General features: G+C 46.4%; 8 protein-coding genes across 8 annotated transcripts; 5 read left to right on the top strand and 3 right to left on the bottom strand.

Annotated features, from left to right (window-relative positions):
• Positions 1 to 293: 293 nt before the first annotated feature.
• BKA55DRAFT_705149 (uncharacterized protein) lies at positions 294 to 710 on the top strand (the record flags this gene model as incomplete). The annotated part of the gene is made up of 1 exon (XM_046200656.1): positions 294 to 710. One exon carries the CDS (start codon positions 294 to 296, stop codon positions 648 to 650), a length of 357 nt encoding a protein of 118 aa, XP_046047109.1. The 3' UTR covers positions 651 to 710.
• Positions 711 to 1,520: 810 nt separating this feature from the next.
• On the bottom strand, positions 1,521 to 2,587 carry BKA55DRAFT_100292 (uncharacterized protein). The gene is made up of 3 exons (XM_046184663.1): positions 1,925 to 2,587; positions 1,701 to 1,871; positions 1,521 to 1,652 (listed from the first exon to the last, which is right to left on the bottom strand). The coding sequence occupies exons 1-3, from the start codon at positions 2,420 to 2,422 to the stop codon at positions 1,569 to 1,571; spliced, it is 753 nt and encodes a 250-aa protein (XP_046047108.1). The 5' UTR covers positions 2,423 to 2,587; the 3' UTR covers positions 1,521 to 1,568.
• Positions 2,588 to 3,074: 487 nt separating this feature from the next.
• On the top strand, positions 3,075 to 7,680 carry BKA55DRAFT_575180 (uncharacterized protein). The gene has a single exon (XM_046193367.1). The coding sequence runs from the start codon at positions 3,279 to 3,281 to the stop codon at positions 7,326 to 7,328; it is 4,050 nt and encodes a 1,349-aa protein (XP_046047107.1). The 5' UTR covers positions 3,075 to 3,278; the 3' UTR covers positions 7,329 to 7,680.
• Positions 7,681 to 7,927: 247 nt separating this feature from the next.
• Positions 7,928 to 9,980, top strand: BKA55DRAFT_541863 (heterokaryon incompatibility protein-domain-containing protein; the record flags this gene model as incomplete). The annotated part of the gene is made up of 2 exons (XM_046190431.1): positions 7,928 to 8,081; positions 8,134 to 9,980. 2 exons carry the CDS (start codon positions 7,928 to 7,930, stop codon positions 9,978 to 9,980), a joined length of 2,001 nt encoding a protein of 666 aa, XP_046047106.1.
• A 657-nt stretch (positions 9,981 to 10,637) lies between these two features.
• On the bottom strand, positions 10,638 to 12,213 carry BKA55DRAFT_517694 (Aldehyde/histidinol dehydrogenase; the record flags this gene model as incomplete). Its single annotated transcript, XM_046188209.1, has 4 exons — positions 10,638 to 10,972; positions 11,020 to 11,135; positions 11,183 to 11,766; positions 11,818 to 12,213. The coding sequence occupies 4 exons, from the start codon at positions 12,211 to 12,213 to the stop codon at positions 10,638 to 10,640; spliced, it is 1,431 nt and encodes a 476-aa protein (XP_046047105.1).
• Positions 12,214 to 12,463: 250 nt separating this feature from the next.
• BKA55DRAFT_575178 (uncharacterized protein) lies at positions 12,464 to 13,041 on the top strand. The gene is made up of 2 exons (XM_046193366.1): positions 12,464 to 12,832; positions 12,879 to 13,041. The coding sequence occupies exons 1-2, from the start codon at positions 12,548 to 12,550 to the stop codon at positions 12,957 to 12,959; spliced, it is 366 nt and encodes a 121-aa protein (XP_046047104.1). The 5' UTR covers positions 12,464 to 12,547; the 3' UTR covers positions 12,960 to 13,041.
• A 302-nt stretch (positions 13,042 to 13,343) lies between these two features.
• Positions 13,344 to 14,012, bottom strand: BKA55DRAFT_705147 (uncharacterized protein; the record flags this gene model as incomplete). The annotated part of the gene is made up of 1 exon (XM_046200655.1): positions 13,344 to 14,012. Exon 1 carries the CDS (start codon positions 13,893 to 13,895, stop codon positions 13,344 to 13,346), a length of 552 nt encoding a protein of 183 aa, XP_046047103.1. The 5' UTR covers positions 13,896 to 14,012.
• A 290-nt stretch (positions 14,013 to 14,302) lies between these two features.
• On the top strand, positions 14,303 to 15,640 carry BKA55DRAFT_648521 (uncharacterized protein; the record flags this gene model as incomplete). Its single annotated transcript, XM_046197249.1, has 3 exons — positions 14,303 to 14,657; positions 14,707 to 15,045; positions 15,096 to 15,640. 3 exons carry the CDS (start codon positions 14,303 to 14,305, stop codon positions 15,638 to 15,640), a joined length of 1,239 nt encoding a protein of 412 aa, XP_046047102.1.
• Positions 15,641 to 15,929: the final 289 nt, after the last annotated feature.

The raw sequence follows: 15,929 nt of genomic DNA, 5'->3' as shown, positions 1-15,929 counted from the left end.
TCACCGTTTAGGTGTGATTAAGGTAATATTCTCCTTGTGACTTTATTTTCCTGCTTCATCTGAACAACCAAACTCTCTGATTCTCGGATTCATCAAAGGTCAAGCCGCACCAAAATATCAGCATAATCATACCCAAGCAACACCCGCCGTGAAAGATAAACACCCGGCATCATATCTTCACAGACTAACCCAAGCTATATCAGTAAGCAGTTGCCCCTTTCATCCAACATTTATATCCGCACTCCGAGAAACTAATCCCAAGCAGATCCCTCCAGCCCTCGGAAACCGGCAGAATGTGCGAGCAAGTCGCAACAATCCGCCGCTGCAACACCTGCAGACAGTACAAGAGCAAAATCATCCGCAATATCAACTGCGACAAAGTAACAATCTACAAACTCGGGCTATGCCGCAACGGAATGAGCTACCGCGAAGTCACCGAAAGCATCGAATGCACCGAGTGCTACACCAAGCGCGAGCGAGAGGTTGAAGCTGATAGAAAGAGACGATGGCTTGCGGCGTGGCCTGAGGCCGAACCGGAGGCTGAGCATGAGAAGCAGGATGAAGACAAGGAGGAGAAGGAAGACGATGATGCGAGTTTGGCGACGGATGATATGACGGTGAATAGTGAGGAGTCTTGGAATGTTGTTTGAGGGTGTGGACGCAAGAAAACTCGAGGGAATTCGCTTTTGGGAGTATGGAGTGTTGATTTGAGCGATTCTGCGGCGATAGCAGGTAAGGATAGGAAGTTACTCAATTTGCATCCTACAAGCTGTGAACAAGGAAAAGTTGTTTCTGCACTCTAAACAAACCGGTGCATACTCGTGTCGGATTGTTGCGTGTTTGTGCGGAACTCAGGGACAAGTCAACGGCGATAAAGGCCATTCAGAGATACTTTCCCATCAGTTCTAAAAAGCACTTTGAATATAAAACCTTCGCATTCTCGCACTCACTCTTGATTCTTTATCAGTTAGATACATGGAATCACATCACTCGCTGTCACGTTTATCCGCATGCTAGGGGTTATACGAGGTTCTGTGTATAAATACCTTAGTAGAAACCCCTTCAGAGCCAACATAAGGTTGCTTCTACCACTCTCCAACATCTACGTATCATACTCAAAGCCTAAATAAACTACAGAATACCGCTCCCAATTTTCTCCTAACCTTTCACTCCATTCAGCATTTCAGAGAGAAGCAAAACGAGATATGTGTCTCAAAACTACCAAGTTTAACGAGTGCCACTGTGGATCCACCTGGGATGAGATCATCTCGTATACCACTTGTGCAGAAGTCGACACCGACAAACTGGGACAATGCAGCACCGGTTTTCAACTGATTGAAACAAGGATACCAGCTGAATATAGTGTTTGTAGAGAGGAGAGAGAGCGCAAAGAGAGGGAAGAACGAGAGAGGGTTAATGGTATTGGTGGAAGGCATGTTTCCTTTGATGATGATATAGTAGAGATCCCATAGACATGATAGGTGACAAGGCGTCTGATAAATCGCGAATTTAGTATATACAACTACTAAAAGTACAACGAGTCGAGAAGCTAAAGCAGAAGCTCCATATTATGAGAATGACTGAGAGTTAATATTGATATCCCTTGCTGCTTGGTTATAAACCTTGTCGTAGTTGTTGAAAACGGTACTACCCTTGTAGGTTGTTAGCCATGTAACAAATAAGATGACTAGTTGTGTTACCTTGTCATTACTCTCTTTGACTTCGCCCTTCATCATCTGAAGAATCTTGGCTTTTACAACTTTGTACCCTTCGTTATCGCGAGAGTCAAACTTGCAGATACCTATATGATTCGCTCTCAGAGGTAGTGTTTCGCCAATACCGGGATGAGAGGCCGATTTATCCTCAACGATCTAAAACTGTGAGCTTCAAATACACGGCAGTACTCTTGAGAGATATGACATACCCGAATACCTCCAGTATCCAAAGTTTCAAAGAAAAAGACGATTTGAACCTTGCTTTCAGCATTGCTGTTTCGCTTCCTGATAACTTCCGGGAAAGCCTTACCCAGCTCTTGGAGATCATGTGAATTTTCTTTCAGAGTCTTGAGGGTATTCTGATCAGTCTTCTTAACGACGTTGAATATCTTTCGGACCAACTCTCCCCATTTGGCCGCATTTGAGCCGGCAAAAGGGGTTCCGAGGAAAATCATGCCAGTCACATTTCTCGCCACAGCTTCGACATCATCGCCTTGAGCGTTCCTATCCCCAAGGACGATGGAAGTTGCACAGACTAGTCCGCCGAGACTGTGAGCTACAAGAATGATAGGCCGAGAACTAGAATCTGTGGAAGATCTCTGTTCCTGAACCAAGGAACATAGACTGCGAGCTTCATGGTCGAGGCTGCCCTGCGTGACTTCAGCAGAGTCTGAGTGAATGATGCTAGAATCATATCCGAAGCTCATAGTGCGTGAGTTGGGGACATCTTCGGCGAGAAGCTCTTTAGGCCAGAGAACTCCGTCTCTTGACCATGTCTTCTCGCGGTGACCTCGGAGGCCGTGAACAAAAACTATGCTGGAGGGTAGTTAGGAAGGGTTGTCTCATCCGAGATTGGGTGGGCATACTCGACTTCAGGGGTTTCTCCGGTATACCACACATCGAGACCGTACTTTGCCATGGTATCGTTCCAAGTAACTTAGGTAACCTTTACTACAATCAGTCAAAATCTTCTCAGGTTTCGTGAGATAGCCTAAGGATGACCATAAACTTACCAATGTCTTTCCAAATTTTAGTAAACCTTCTCATAAAATGATCATAATTATCCTAAGATCTACAGAACTCGATCACATCTTATCTATATATCTACCATGGACGCCACAAGGTTCTCTCAACAGCGCTGTAAGCCTGGTGCGGCTGAGTCTCTAGCGTACACATATGAGGATCACCTGGCCTATCCTGTCTGTCGTAGTGTTTCATTCCGGGGTTGAAAATGACGACGATGTTCCGTTTTAGCCGCTGTGGCTTTTCAAGGCTGATGAGATTGGGGGAAGGAAGCCATTTATGCGCAGCTGCATCAGGCTTGTAGGGGTATGGGAGGCCGCATTCCTTCTCTTCTCATTTGCGCATTTCATCTCTTGCAATCGAGCCTCTTCAACCCACCAGGATGGTCATTAAAGGTCCAAAGATCTGGTCTCCATGATTGGCAATTGAACATTCCCTTTTTCTTAAACCTACATAAATCTCGAGTTAACCAAGATAAGCGACGCATTTAAGCCCCCAGCCCTGCAAGTGAAGACTGCCTGGCGGATCAGGCCGATCGACATGGCCGGCGCTGGCCCAAGCACAACATTTCACAACAGTGGACCGATTCAGAACCAGGCCGGCCGGGATTTGTACTCATACCCTACCATTGTCGCGCCCCTTGCCCCGGCACTGGAGCTTCCTCATAACCTCTCATTAGAAGAGCTTCGGCAACATGCCAAAGCATCCGAGGAATCGGATATCCGCAGAGTCGCAGCTGCCCGGCTGAAGGACAAGCTTGCCTGCATCAAGGAGGCCGATAACTGGCTGAATCAACAGTGCTACGTTAGGGAAAACCTGGAGATAGAGCGCCTTTCTGGGGAGCGACTTCCTCTTGAGCAATGTTACATCAATCTCATAATTATCCCACATGCCAGGAAGCAAAATAATCCTTCCAGGCTCTCCAATCTCACACCCAACAATCGCGTCGCCAACCTCTCTCTGTTCCGACGCTTGAATGTTCAAGGCCCTGACGGCGGTGTCAAAGTCAAATTCCACGACATTTTTAACACCGCGCGGACTCACGGCGCGGCGTCCAAACACTCCAAAAGGATCCTCATTCGTGGTCAAGCTGGTGTAGGAAAGACGACATTCTGCAAGAAAGCTGTCCACGATTTTGTGCAAAACCAAGTCTGGAAACAACACTTTGATCGCATCCTTTGGGTCCGACTTCGCAACTTGCTATCACGCAATGGAAGATACAACCTCAAGGAACTCTTTTGCGATGAATTCTTCTCGCAGCATCCAAAATGCAGCGACCTTGCCGGAGCATTGCGAGATGCTTGTACTGACCCAGGCGGCGGTAAAACACTATTCCTGCTCGATGGTCTGGATGAGATCTGGCATTTATTACAACCCGGTGACGACCTAGCACGATTTGTCATATGCCTCCTCAACCAACCCAATGTTCTGGCACTATCGCGCCCTTCGGTTCTTATTCGCTCCAGCATACAACCATTTGACCTGGAACTTGAAATGATCGGTTTTGGGACAGATCAGGTGTACGAATACGTCAAGCACATGGAACCCGAAAAACACAAAGAGATTCAGTTATTCCTCTCATCTCGTCCACTCATCGAAGACCTCGTCCGTATCCCTATTCAACTCGATGCCCTTTGCTATGGTTGGGATCAAGTTCATAACAGGGGACCCGAAACCATGACGGATCTTTATCAGTCTATCGAAAAAGGTCTATGGAGGAAGGATATCGTGCGCTTGGGAAAGTCAAAGAGCGGATCAGCTGTAACCGAGGACGACAAGGTCTTTGATACAGAGGTTGAAGAGCTGATCGAAAACGAAACACGATTAATTGAACAACTTGCATTCACTGGATTATGCAACAACATAGTCGAGTTCCAAGAAAAACATCTCAACATCATTTGCCGATACATCAAAACCCATTCCTCCTTCGTCGACAAGACTTTACCGAAGCTTTCCTTTCTACGGACATCAGACTCATCGGTCGGAAAGCCGAGTCGTACCTATCACTTCCTACATCTAACTCTACAAGAATACTTCGCCGCCCGATATTTTGTGCGGATTTGGCTGCAAAACAACAAGGAGGATCTTGTCTGCATCAACTTCGATCAGAATGCGAAATTACATGGAACCGTCTCATCTCACACAGCCATGAAACCAAAGGACTTTTTTGCTCAAAACAAATACTCATGGCGCTACAACATCATGTGGCGTTTTACTACGGGACTATTACATTCAGGGAGGAGCGGCTCCGATGAACTGGCGTTGTACTTTCTCCAGACCATCGACACTAAGCCACTCGATCTAATAGGCGTAGCTCATCAGAGACTGATAATGCACTGCCTCGCGGAGCTACATCCTTCGCTATCATTGGAAAGACTCAAAAATCACAGAAGCCGACTTGAGGCTCATTTGGTGAGATGGGTCACTTTCCAAGCTCAAAGCAGGAAGCTCAAAGAGGGCACACTAGCCGATGAACCCGAGTTCCCCAACAAGACGCATTTGATGATGTTACAAAACGAGGATCCTGTTACCTTCCGAGCCGCATTGATAGCTTACAAGAAGAGGATGCGCTCGGGGTCTCGCGTTCCGCCCGAATTTGTGCATGTCCTGACATGTTGGCTTGGGAAAGCTGGTTTCCAGAAGACACAAAAGTACGGCGGCACTACACTTGAAACAGACGTCTCCATGGTGGTCAAATCCCTCGGTCCCCCAGAGTATTGGACAGAGGCTGTAAAAGATGCGATGGTTCTGAGTCTTGAGAACCAAAACCCGTGGGTCGCATCTGGTGTTCTCTCTGCTCTGAACGACTATCCAGAAATAATAGCGACTCATATCGAAGCCATCTCTACTATCCTGGACTCTGATGATGCGAGTTTAAGATGGCGGACAATAGTAAGGTTGAGTGGACAGAAAAACCTTCCTCAATTGACTCTTGATCGCATGGCAAAGTTTCTTTGCAGACAAGAAGAAACACGTCTCGCAAGAGAAAGAGTTCTTGACATCCTGTCAGCGGAGGATTACTGGGCCAAATACCTGACTTTGAAAACCACAGAGCTGGAAGGTGATGAAAAACACGGGATCACCTCAGCGGGTCTTGTGCAGACTGGCCTGGAACTTATCGAATACGGAGACCCAGAGACTGCGGCTATTGCAACTTTGGCACTTGGTTGTCGAGACTCGCATCTACCGAGAAAGGCTATTAACAGAATCCTACAAAACCTTTTACGAAATGAAGTAGTAATTAGACTGGCTTCTTTGGATGCACTAGCTCGTCAGACGAATCTTGAGAATGAAGATCTGAGGGCAGTTTCTGATCGCTTGATTAACCCGAACCGCGCAGTTCAGCTTGCCGCTGTCAAAGTGCTTGAGGGACGAAATGAGCTATCCTGCATGGATGATACGCTATGCTCCCTTGTCAAGTTTCTAAGGGTCGGACCTTTGGACATTGAATCGGAAATACGACTGATAGTGGAGAGAATATTGCGATCTCAGGAGAGACTCCCTGTAAGAGTTATGGAACTCATGCAATGCTGTTTTAACGATGAGATTACGAGCAAAGTGGTGGGCGAAAAGCCACTTTTTATCCCTGGAGGGTTCTCGGACGTTATGCCGCCTTTTCCAGAAGAAGCACTCGAAAAAGTCACTTGGTATCTTCGATCTGAGCATTGGAAAATCCGGCGAGGTGCGCTATTGTTGTTCGACGGCCAACCGAAGCTTTCTGAGACAGTGTTGAGCGCAATTATTCGCTGCCTCGTGGACGATCACGAGCCCATACGTCGACAAGTGATGAAAACCTTGGAGAGCCACCGATCTGATTTAAATGAACGACTATACTCAGCTATAGAAAGACATCTGGACAACGACGATGGAACGAAAAGAGACTTGGTGTTCCATACCGTTTACAGAACAGCTAGTTGTGCAGACGCTGTGCTGCAAACCATTGACAAAGCTCTACATGATAAAGATAATCTCATACGACTCAATGCCCTTACATATTGGATCCAGCACCCAGAAATTTCCGGCAGACTTCATGAGGCTGTGGCGGCTTGTTGTGAGGCCCTAACAGACAAACACCCCAAAGGAAGACATAACATGATTAAGATGCTGTCTCGAGAGACCAAGAGATTCTTCCCTGACAGAAGGATTCTTTATGCTCTTGCGGAATTTCTTAACGATGAAGATGTGAATATCCGGCGAGATACAATCAGCTATCTATCACGGCATCCAAACGTACCTCCCGAAATAGCGGCCCGGATAGCATCCAAGATATCAGCGTTCCCGGATGACATTTTCCAGTACACATCATCAATGACCATTTTGCTTCAACAAAGCGACGCTTATGGAGCGACGTTGGCTAGGGCGAAAGTGGATGAACAGCTCAAGTTTCTTCTTGAGAGGTCCGATACGATGCATATTGCGTGGTATACGAGAAATGGGCAGAGTATGATTGAGACGGGTAGTGGTGTGATATATAAAGAGTTGGAGAATCCGAGGGCTTTTGCAAATGCGGTTGACAAGGCGAGGAAGAAGGCGGAGATGCCTGATGTTGTGGCGAGAGTCCCCTGGCAGTGGATGGGGTTTGAGTGGTGACTATGATCCAGGGGAGAGGATCCCCAAAACAAACTGATCAAAGAGTCCCCTAAGCTTAGGCTAACTTACCCAAACACTTTTGTCGCTTAGGATCGAGGTCCTAAGATTTCTGGCCTCCCGTAGAGGATCTCCACAAGGGTTTCATGGTTCATTCTGAGATTAGCGAGGCGTTTTGGTGATATTAGAGGCTTGATATTCGGAACACGCCCGATGGATTACCCAGGCATTAGATGGAATATGGATACTATATACATTTCATTTTTATGTTATTTACTCAACGCGTGTGCTTCATATTAAAACAAATTTCTCTTCAAATTTATCCCGCATTATATATCATTTTCTTTTACTACAGCTATCGTAGGTCTAATTTTGGAACCTGATTCTGTGCTTAGCCCCCAGGATCATTGTGCTGCGCCCATGCACTCAGCCCTGTCAGGCCTTGCAGAATATCCACAGCTCTTACTAGCTGTTTAACGACGCTGAAGCATGGGTATGTGCTGACATTCTGGTTCCCTCCGTGCAAATATCAACCTTAATAACTCGAGCTCACTCATGAAACTTTATGGGATCATATCAAACTCATATGATTTTGACGCAAAATGGCATCCAATATGAAAACATGTTTTGTTGAGCGCAAGGACGCCATTCAAGTCCATGACCACTGTCCGGAACGGCCCTATGTTGAGTTGGAGGTTCCTCAAGATGCGAAGAGAGTCACTGCAGTTACCTTCGGTGGCATATCTCGCGATCAAGGTCAGTTAACAGGCTTTTATCTTTCATCAGAGGCAACTAACATGTCAAACAGGGTGGGCAGACAGATCAGAAGCAGTCTCCTTTACATGGTGGGATGCTTCAGTTAAACGTCCAGAAGGACGTGGAGATCTTCGCACGATCACTGTTCTCAATAACCGCCTGGCTAATGATGAACCTCAGGATTGGTCTGATAGATGGACCGTTTTTCATGGGCCAAGGCGAAGACTCTGGATTGAAGCACTCCGACCAGGCGATATTATTCAGTTAATTCCTCGAGCTATGTATATGGCTTGGGTGAACATCATCGACGGGGGCAGGATCAAGATTGAGTACGAACCTAAGGAATTGGAAGAGGAGCTTCAAGCGATGCAACTCACTTCAAATGCTTCGCATTATACTGGGGCGTTGAGTGTCGAGAAGCAGGATATTCGACTCCTTCACGTTCAGCCAGGGACTTTTGACGATCCGATCAGATGTTCTTTTCGCTTGGCAAGCCTGAAAGAAGTCGAGTCAAAAGGGATCGGCTTCCACGCCTTATCGTACTGCTGGGGAGATCCCACCGAGCGAGAGGAAATCTTCTTATCTAAAGAAGGTGACTTTGACAATGGAAAAGAAGGAATACCTTTTAGTATTGGAAAGTCTGCTGCCCAGGCTCTTCGTCGGTTGAGGCTGGAGAGTGAAATCCTTGTTATCTGGATCGATGCTGTGTGCATTAATCAAGATGATCTCGAAGAGAGGGCCCAGCAGGTCACGCTGATGAGTCAGATTTATTCTTTGGCCTCAGTAGTTCACATCTGGCTTGGTGAGGATAACCACGGTATCGAGGCTTGCTTGAAGCTCATTCGAGATATTTGCAACTCGAACTCCGGACTATGCCCAGGCGGTGAACAATGCTCGTGTCTTGGAACAGCTCACACAACACCACTTGAAGAGATCAGGGCGTATGAGCAAAGCAAGAAGGATGAGGGCCATGCGATATCCTTCAAGGGAATGTGGGAGGTTTTCGATATTCATTTGAAGACCTGGACAAGGGAAATCATTGATCTTGCAGGCTGGTATGGAAACACCCAGCTGTCATTCCTCATGAGCACTCTCTATGAGAACCCATGGTTTACACGAGTATGGGTGATTCAGGAGGCTCTATCAGCAAAACAACCGTTCATACACTGCTCCGGTGAGCAAGTTCCATGGGAAGAAGTGGTTCAGGTCAGCAATTGGCTTGAAAATCCTGGTTACTCAGGTCAAAGCCCCCATATCGCCTCACAGCAGATTTCCATGGCGGCTATTTGGAAGACTTTAAAGCCGAAGGGGAGAACAACAGAGGTACCGACAACTCCCATCGAAGCACAGGATACGAATGAGTTGTCGAGTATTCTGGAAGTGTTTCTTTCAGGTCTGGATCTCAAGGCGACTGATCCTCGAGATAAGCTGTTTGCTTTGCTCACCTTTGCGAATGAGACGCATGATACTACGAAGTTGGATGACTTGATTCGACCTAACTATGACAAGTCGAAAGAGAGAGTATTTGCCGATTTTACTCGCTGGTGGATCCGGGAGCACAATTCAGTTGCAATCCTTTCGTCCATTCATTGTCAGCCGTCACGTACTTGGGTAAAGATTCTAGGCCCGGACACTGATGACCTAGTAACAAACCGACCAACTTGGTCTGTTGACAGCAAAGGAAGCTCAAGACGGACTCAAGCCAATTTGAACGCCCGATTTAAGTTCACAGCAGCAGGCGATACAAAGCCAGATCTTGAGCTTCTGAAGACCGACGATCCTCTGATTCTTCGACTTTCAGGGCTTCATATTACAGAGATTAAGAACATCAGTCACGCACCTATCGAGTACATCTATCCTTACCAAGGCTCTACCGGAAATCAAAGCGAATTATCTTAAGTCTTTGACAAGATCTTTGATCCGTGTGCTCTATCACCATTCTGGTCAAGCAAACACAGCGCAGATGACTTCAAAGTGGAGAATAACCAGACGTGTAATATGAAGTATCTGGATCATATGCGGTCTCACTGGAACTACGTTGCGCGAGAACCACTCGATGTTTTGAAACCAAGCGCGGACAAAGATTCAAAGCACTACAAAACGAATAAACTTCCGACATGCATGGATCCTTGTTTCTTCGTTACGACTTCGGGTTTGTTTGGATTATGCCCTTGGCGGTCGAAGGAGGGAGATGTGATTGTGTTGCTTGATGGAGGAAATGTGCCATATTTGCTACGACCTGTTGGTGAGCAGAAGTTTGAGTTGGTTGGGGAGTGTTTTGTTCAGGGGATTATGCATGGGGAGATTTTGAAGGGTTTGGATAAGCTTGGAAATGGGACTGGGAAGAGACAGGTTTTTTGTATTGTTTGAGGATTTATTTGAAGTAAGTAAACTTATTCCAAGCCCGTAACTATTTCCGTGCTCTTTGAGAGGGGTATTTCTCGGACATAGATAGTCTGAATAACACTTACGAAGGGTTAAACCAGAAAAGTAATCTTGAACGCTATGGAGTCACTATACAAAGTAAATTCTGCCACTGCAGAGCAAATTCCCCCCTCACGATCTCAAGTACCTATATCCATAGTATCCAAGAATACCCGTCCCCGACACAGCAGTTGTCAAGATGAACACCAAACTCGTCACAATACCCTGCTCAAAGAAACCAAGCTTCGTTCCCTTCAGCTTACGCTTCATCTCGGGGAGACTCTTCGTAGCTTCTTGATCTAGTGCACTTAGCTCTCTGGTCGAAGTTGTGTTGACAATCTTGTCGAGCTTGCTGTCCGTGGCGGATTTGGTGAGATACTTGGGCTTTAGGCGGGAGAAGAGATCTTGGTGGTAGATGTTGTTGGTGCCAGATTGGGGAGGGATGCCGGATGGTGCGGTTGGGGAGTCTGAGGACTGTTAGTGTTGGTTTTAAGGGACGGGAGGTGTGACTTACAGAGTAGTTTGGTGGGGATGTGGTTAACGAAGCTGACGGCTGTATCTACGAATTGGCATAGATACTTGGCCATGGCAGGATTGGTGAAGACATAAGCAGCGGCCAGAGATCCAATACTAGAAAAGTCAGTCATCTATAGCTGAAGGAAACATTTTGTACATACTCTCTTGAAGCATCAATAGCATCGTCCATGCTCGTAACAGCATGCACGATAAGCGTCGTCTCATCAACCTTTTGCTGAAGCAAACTCGATTGTCTGCTTTCAACATCAAGAATCACCCCATTCGATCCAGAAAGCACAACATGCACAGAATCATCCTTCTCAACCTCTTTCGACAGCGCTGACTTGGGAGCTTTAGATTTATTCGGAGAATTGGCTAGGAACTCAGTACTCTGTTGCACAAGAGCTCGAAGTAAATCCTTCTTTACCCATTCGTTGACGAGGACAACGTCAGGGGCGTAAGGCGCTTTACCTTGGAGGCTGAAGCGCGCGGATACAAGAGCTTTTGCTGCTGCTTGGATATCTGCATCTCTCTCCACGAATGCTACGACTGGTGCCTCTGGATCCGAGACGAGATGGTCTTTCAGAATGGGACCGTCTGAGCCATTTTGTGAGACGCGAATGTGAGGAACGTTGATATCTTCTGCTGTGACTTCTTGGTTCGAGACTGTGAAGATATCTCTATCCAAAGACTTGGCGATCAAATCTAGCACAATCTTTGGTGTCTCACGCAGTGAATTTTGAGCCTATACTCTCATTAGTTTTCATTTTCCTCAAAATATTCAAAGGTAACTTACCTGTACAACAACACAGTTTCCAGCCGCAAGAGCCGGCGCCAACGCCGCAATCAATCCATAAAAGAACGCATGATACGCCGGTTCAATAATAACAATGCCAATCGGTTCCCGACTAGTAACATCATCATGACCTTTCGTAACAGCATACTCATCCTCAATCGCTTTCACCGGATCAAGCGCCTCATGCGCTTCGGCAATAGCTTGTAAAGCAAGCCAATACTCAACCTTGACCTCAGCAGGTTGATGCCTCGTATCCTTCGCAATAGCATCTTGAATCTGAACAGCTTTATCTGCCAGCGCGCTGTGAAGATTCCGCAGTTGATCTTTTCGGTAGAACGGGTTGTGAAGACGCCCGTCGATGGCTGCTGATCTGATTGCTGCGAATGATTTCGACATTGTGAATGGTGATGATGGTGCACTATGCTGATGTTGGAAATTGGAGATATGAAGTATTGTTGAGGACCCCTATTTTGTGATGCTAAGAACTCAAGTTGGGGTTGATTCCGGGGACCCCGGATTCTCCATCGGTTCGGGTGAGGAGTATCGGGGTTGTATTCCTCCACATCCCGAGTGGAGGTCTCATCAAACCATAATGCCCCGAATCACCCGGTAGAGTTGGAATAGCGTGTGAGATTAAGGCAAAAATGTAACCTCTGTAATTTACCAACACGTCTATCAATTTCAAATCCATCACCCAAACTTCACATCAACATCTATCTACACCTTCATCATGTCGACCACTACAGTTACACATACCCAAAACGGCGACTTTCACAGCTCCATCCTTCGCGATTATGAGCTTCACCACTCTCACGCTCGCGAAGAATCGCCTGATTGCCGAACAGCGCCAGTGACTTCTGCAGATCATCCTGAGTTCGATCTACCGCATCGTCGGGTGCCTGAGTATAGGCCGCTTAATCGAGACGCAGCGCATGTTAATGGTGTTCGCGTCTACACCAGCACGGCTGAGAGGTTCTTCATAACTGCTATGTTTAGAGGCCTGAATGTCAATGCTGTAAGTACAATCGAAGTGTCTTATGTGTATGAGCTAACTTGAGAAGAGCGCTGCTCAGTATTGGAGGGCATCGATTGGGAAGTTTACGGATAAGGTTTGGAAGTATCAGGTTGGAGGAGAGTTTTAGATTGGCAGTTGAATTGCTTGACGGTCGGAGTTTACTATTGGATTTCTTTGTTATTTAACATATATCAAACTTATCAACTTGGTTCATTTTTCAGTCTCACGGCTGTCATATGCTTCCGACTTCCAATTCCTCGTATGAAAGACAAGCCAAGCACCCAGGAGCTTATATCATCAGTATGCGATTGTATGCATGACTCTATGTTCTAGCCATATATCAAACGATGTCTTTTGTCAAGGTCCGGTAAGAACATAACAAATGCTATCGCTTCTTCAGGAATTTGGTCAACCCATGACATCTGTAGGGGATACAAAAATGTCAGGGAATTATATAAAACAACCATCTTAGTTCTATTTAGCCTCGTTCTAGCCCAATATTCAAATTGTTCTACTCGGAAGCCTTGACGCCCTCCATATTTCCATAATCCTCACCCAGCTCCTTACCCCCAACATCAGGCTTCGTCGACGGCAAAAGCACATACAACATCCTCGCCCATTCCGTCTCACTAGTATTTCTCCACGCATGCATAGTAGCTCTTTGAACACAAACATCACCCCTCTTCAAAATCTTCTTATCCCCCGAATCCAGAATGAGCTCCACCTCACCCTCCAGCACAACACCGTAGTCAAGACTCACAGTGCGGTGCATAGGTGAAAGATGGCCAGGGCACATATCGACATAGCGGAGGATAGTGCCGGTTGAGATGCTGAGGCCTGGCTGGTTGGTAAGGAAGCCTTGGTAGGATTCTACATCGGCGTTGTTGGTGAGCTTGGCTGGGAATTCTTTTGTGGCGTATCCTAGTGCGAAGTGTGCTTCGCCGCTGGGGAGGGCGTAGAAGGGTGCGTCTGAGTTGATTGATGTGTCGATGATGGCTTTGCCTTCATCATTGTGTGTTGTGATGATGCGTTGGGTTTGCCTGAGTTTGCCGTTGAGAGCCATTGTAAAGGTGTATAGTTGACAAACTTTATGTATAGCTGGTTATGGCAGATAATGGGTTCTGTAAGCTTCCTATGAATACTGTTCGAAATCAATGTATTCTCGTAGTGTTATTTCTCCTCATATCTTTTATGTTAACTGCCGGATATATGGTGACCCCATTTCTCTTGCATACCCGGGACCATTTCCCCTCGATTTACTCATCGGGATGTGGAGAGCGCCCATAACAACCGATTGCCGATCGTCCACTTAAGTCTTCGCGGGGTTCGGAATTAAGTCCTCGGGATAGAACAGCCCAATGATTGATAATACGTGCCTAGAAATGAATAGAGCTACCATTTGTGCCATCTATACTACTATACTTCGAAAAAAAGAAAATCGTGACTAGACACATATTACGGACAAACACGATGACAGCCGCAGACTTCTCTCATCACTTCACCGAGAAGAACATTCCTTTTGGAATAGCTTCTTCTCAGTCTCATAAGAACCCCCAAGCTGTTACTAGGCTTGGGAATACGGTGATATTTCTGAATGATCTTATCGACCAATTATTCAAGGATGTCGATGGCTGCCCTCGAGGTGTTCTTAACGAACAAACTTTGAACTCTTTTGCTGCTCTTCCTAAGACCGTGCATCAACATGTACGAAAGCAAATCCAGCAAGTTTATCAACAAAATGCTCTCAATGGCTTTCCTTCAGGCAGCAAAGAAGACATACATGCTGTGACAATGCATTTGCCAGTGGAAATCAAAGACTTTGCAGGTATGAGAAACCCCTCTTGTGATCTTGATGAAGTGCTAAATTCAAATAGACTTCTCCTGCTCCCTTGACCACGTCATAAACGCAGGCCGTATAGTAGTCAACAACGGAACGCCGCCACCCGGCTTCTTCAAGTTTCCAGTTGGATATCAAGGCCGAACAGGCTCTATCGTCGTTTCAGGAACGGAAATTGAACGTCCTTATGGACAGTTCAAGAACCCTGCTGCAACCGAAACTGATGATCCAATTATTTATGCACCGTCTCAGAAGGTCGATTATGAAGTTGAGCTTGCAGCAGTGGTTGGAAAACCGTTGGCTATGAAGCAGAGACTTCATGCGAAGGATGCTGAGGACCATATCTTTGGTTTTGTCATTCTTAATGATTGGAGTGGTAAGCATTCAAACAACGCACTTGTCGACAGGAGAGACTAACAAACCTAGCCCGTGATATTCAAGGGTTTGAAATGTTCCCTCTCGGCCCTTTCAACGGCAAAAGTCTAGGAACTTCTATCTCTCCCTGGATTATCACCCTCGATGCTCTAGAGCCTTTCAGAACGAAGGCCCAAGAGCAGAAGGCTATATCAGCCTCATACCTCCAGCATCCCAACCCCTCAACCTTCTCCATCACCTTGAAAGTTGACGTCCTGGCAAACAGCACCGCCACAACACTTGGAGTCTGTCCAGTCGAATCTCTGTACTGGACCCCTCAGCAAATGGTCGCGCATTCAGTCAGTTCGGGCAGTGCGCTGCGAACAGGAGATCTTCTGGCTACAGGTACTGTTTCTGGTTCTGAGGAAACAAGTCGGGGTTGTATGCTCGAATCTACAGAGGGCGGTAGTAAACCGGTGACTTTGAGTGATGGGTCGAAGAGGGGATTTCTTGAGGATGGTGATGTTGTGAGGATAACGGGATCTGTTGGTGGGGATGGTTCAGGTGTTGGATTTGGTGAATGTATTGGTCAGCTCACTCCTGCTCGACCTTATTGACCTTTGATTCTATAGATATGTGAAGAATAAAGAGCCTTATTTGAATCAAGTGTCTTATTTTACTCTCTATCCGAATCACTATCTAAGGCCATGAGTATCTTTCCTTGCTGTGACCCAGGTCTCCCATCAATTTATTGAGGCAAATACTACTCTTCATGCAGTATCAACCTTTGTGTTACTTGGATCACCTTCATAGTCATTTAAAAACTAGGAGATATTGGTTCCACCAACAAAGCTAGTCGCGTCACCAGACATCACCATATACAATGGCAAAACTCAGTATGCAATC

Source organism: Fusarium redolens (genome assembly GCF_020744475.1).
Source record: "Fusarium redolens strain MPI-CAGE-AT-0023 chromosome Unknown BKA55scaffold_12, whole genome shotgun sequence".
NCBI lineage: Eukaryota > Fungi > Ascomycota > Sordariomycetes > Hypocreales > Nectriaceae > Fusarium > Fusarium redolens.
Note: the sequence above shows the minus strand (reverse complement) of the source record. Positions and strands in the feature narration are given on the sequence as shown.

What these genes read in the sequence shown, in the direction of transcription:
- BKA55DRAFT_575180 (XM_046193367.1), top strand. Translation starts at nt 3,279, where the DNA reads ATGGCCGGCGCTGGCCCAAGCACAACATTTCACAACAGTGGACCGATT.
- BKA55DRAFT_575178 (XM_046193366.1), top strand. Translation starts at nt 12,548, where the DNA reads ATGTCGACCACTACAGTTACACATACCCAAAACGGCGACTTTCACAGC. An exon ending in GAGGCCTGAATGTCAATGCT is followed by an intron (nt 12,833 to 12,878) that starts GTAAGTACAATC and finishes TAACTTGAGAAG; the next exon opens with AGCGCTGCTCAGTATTGGAG.
- BKA55DRAFT_100292 (XM_046184663.1), bottom strand. Translation starts at nt 2,422, where the DNA reads ATGAGCTTCGGATATGATTCTAGCATCATTCACTCAGACTCTGCTGAA. An exon ending in TGGATACTGGAGGTATTCGG is followed by an intron (nt 1,872 to 1,924) that starts GTATGTCATATC and finishes TCACAGTTTTAG; the next exon opens with ATCGTTGAGGATAAATCGGC. An exon ending in TCAAAGAGAGTAATGACAAG is followed by an intron (nt 1,653 to 1,700) that starts GTAACACAACTA and finishes ACAACCTACAAG; the next exon opens with GGTAGTACCGTTTTCAACAA.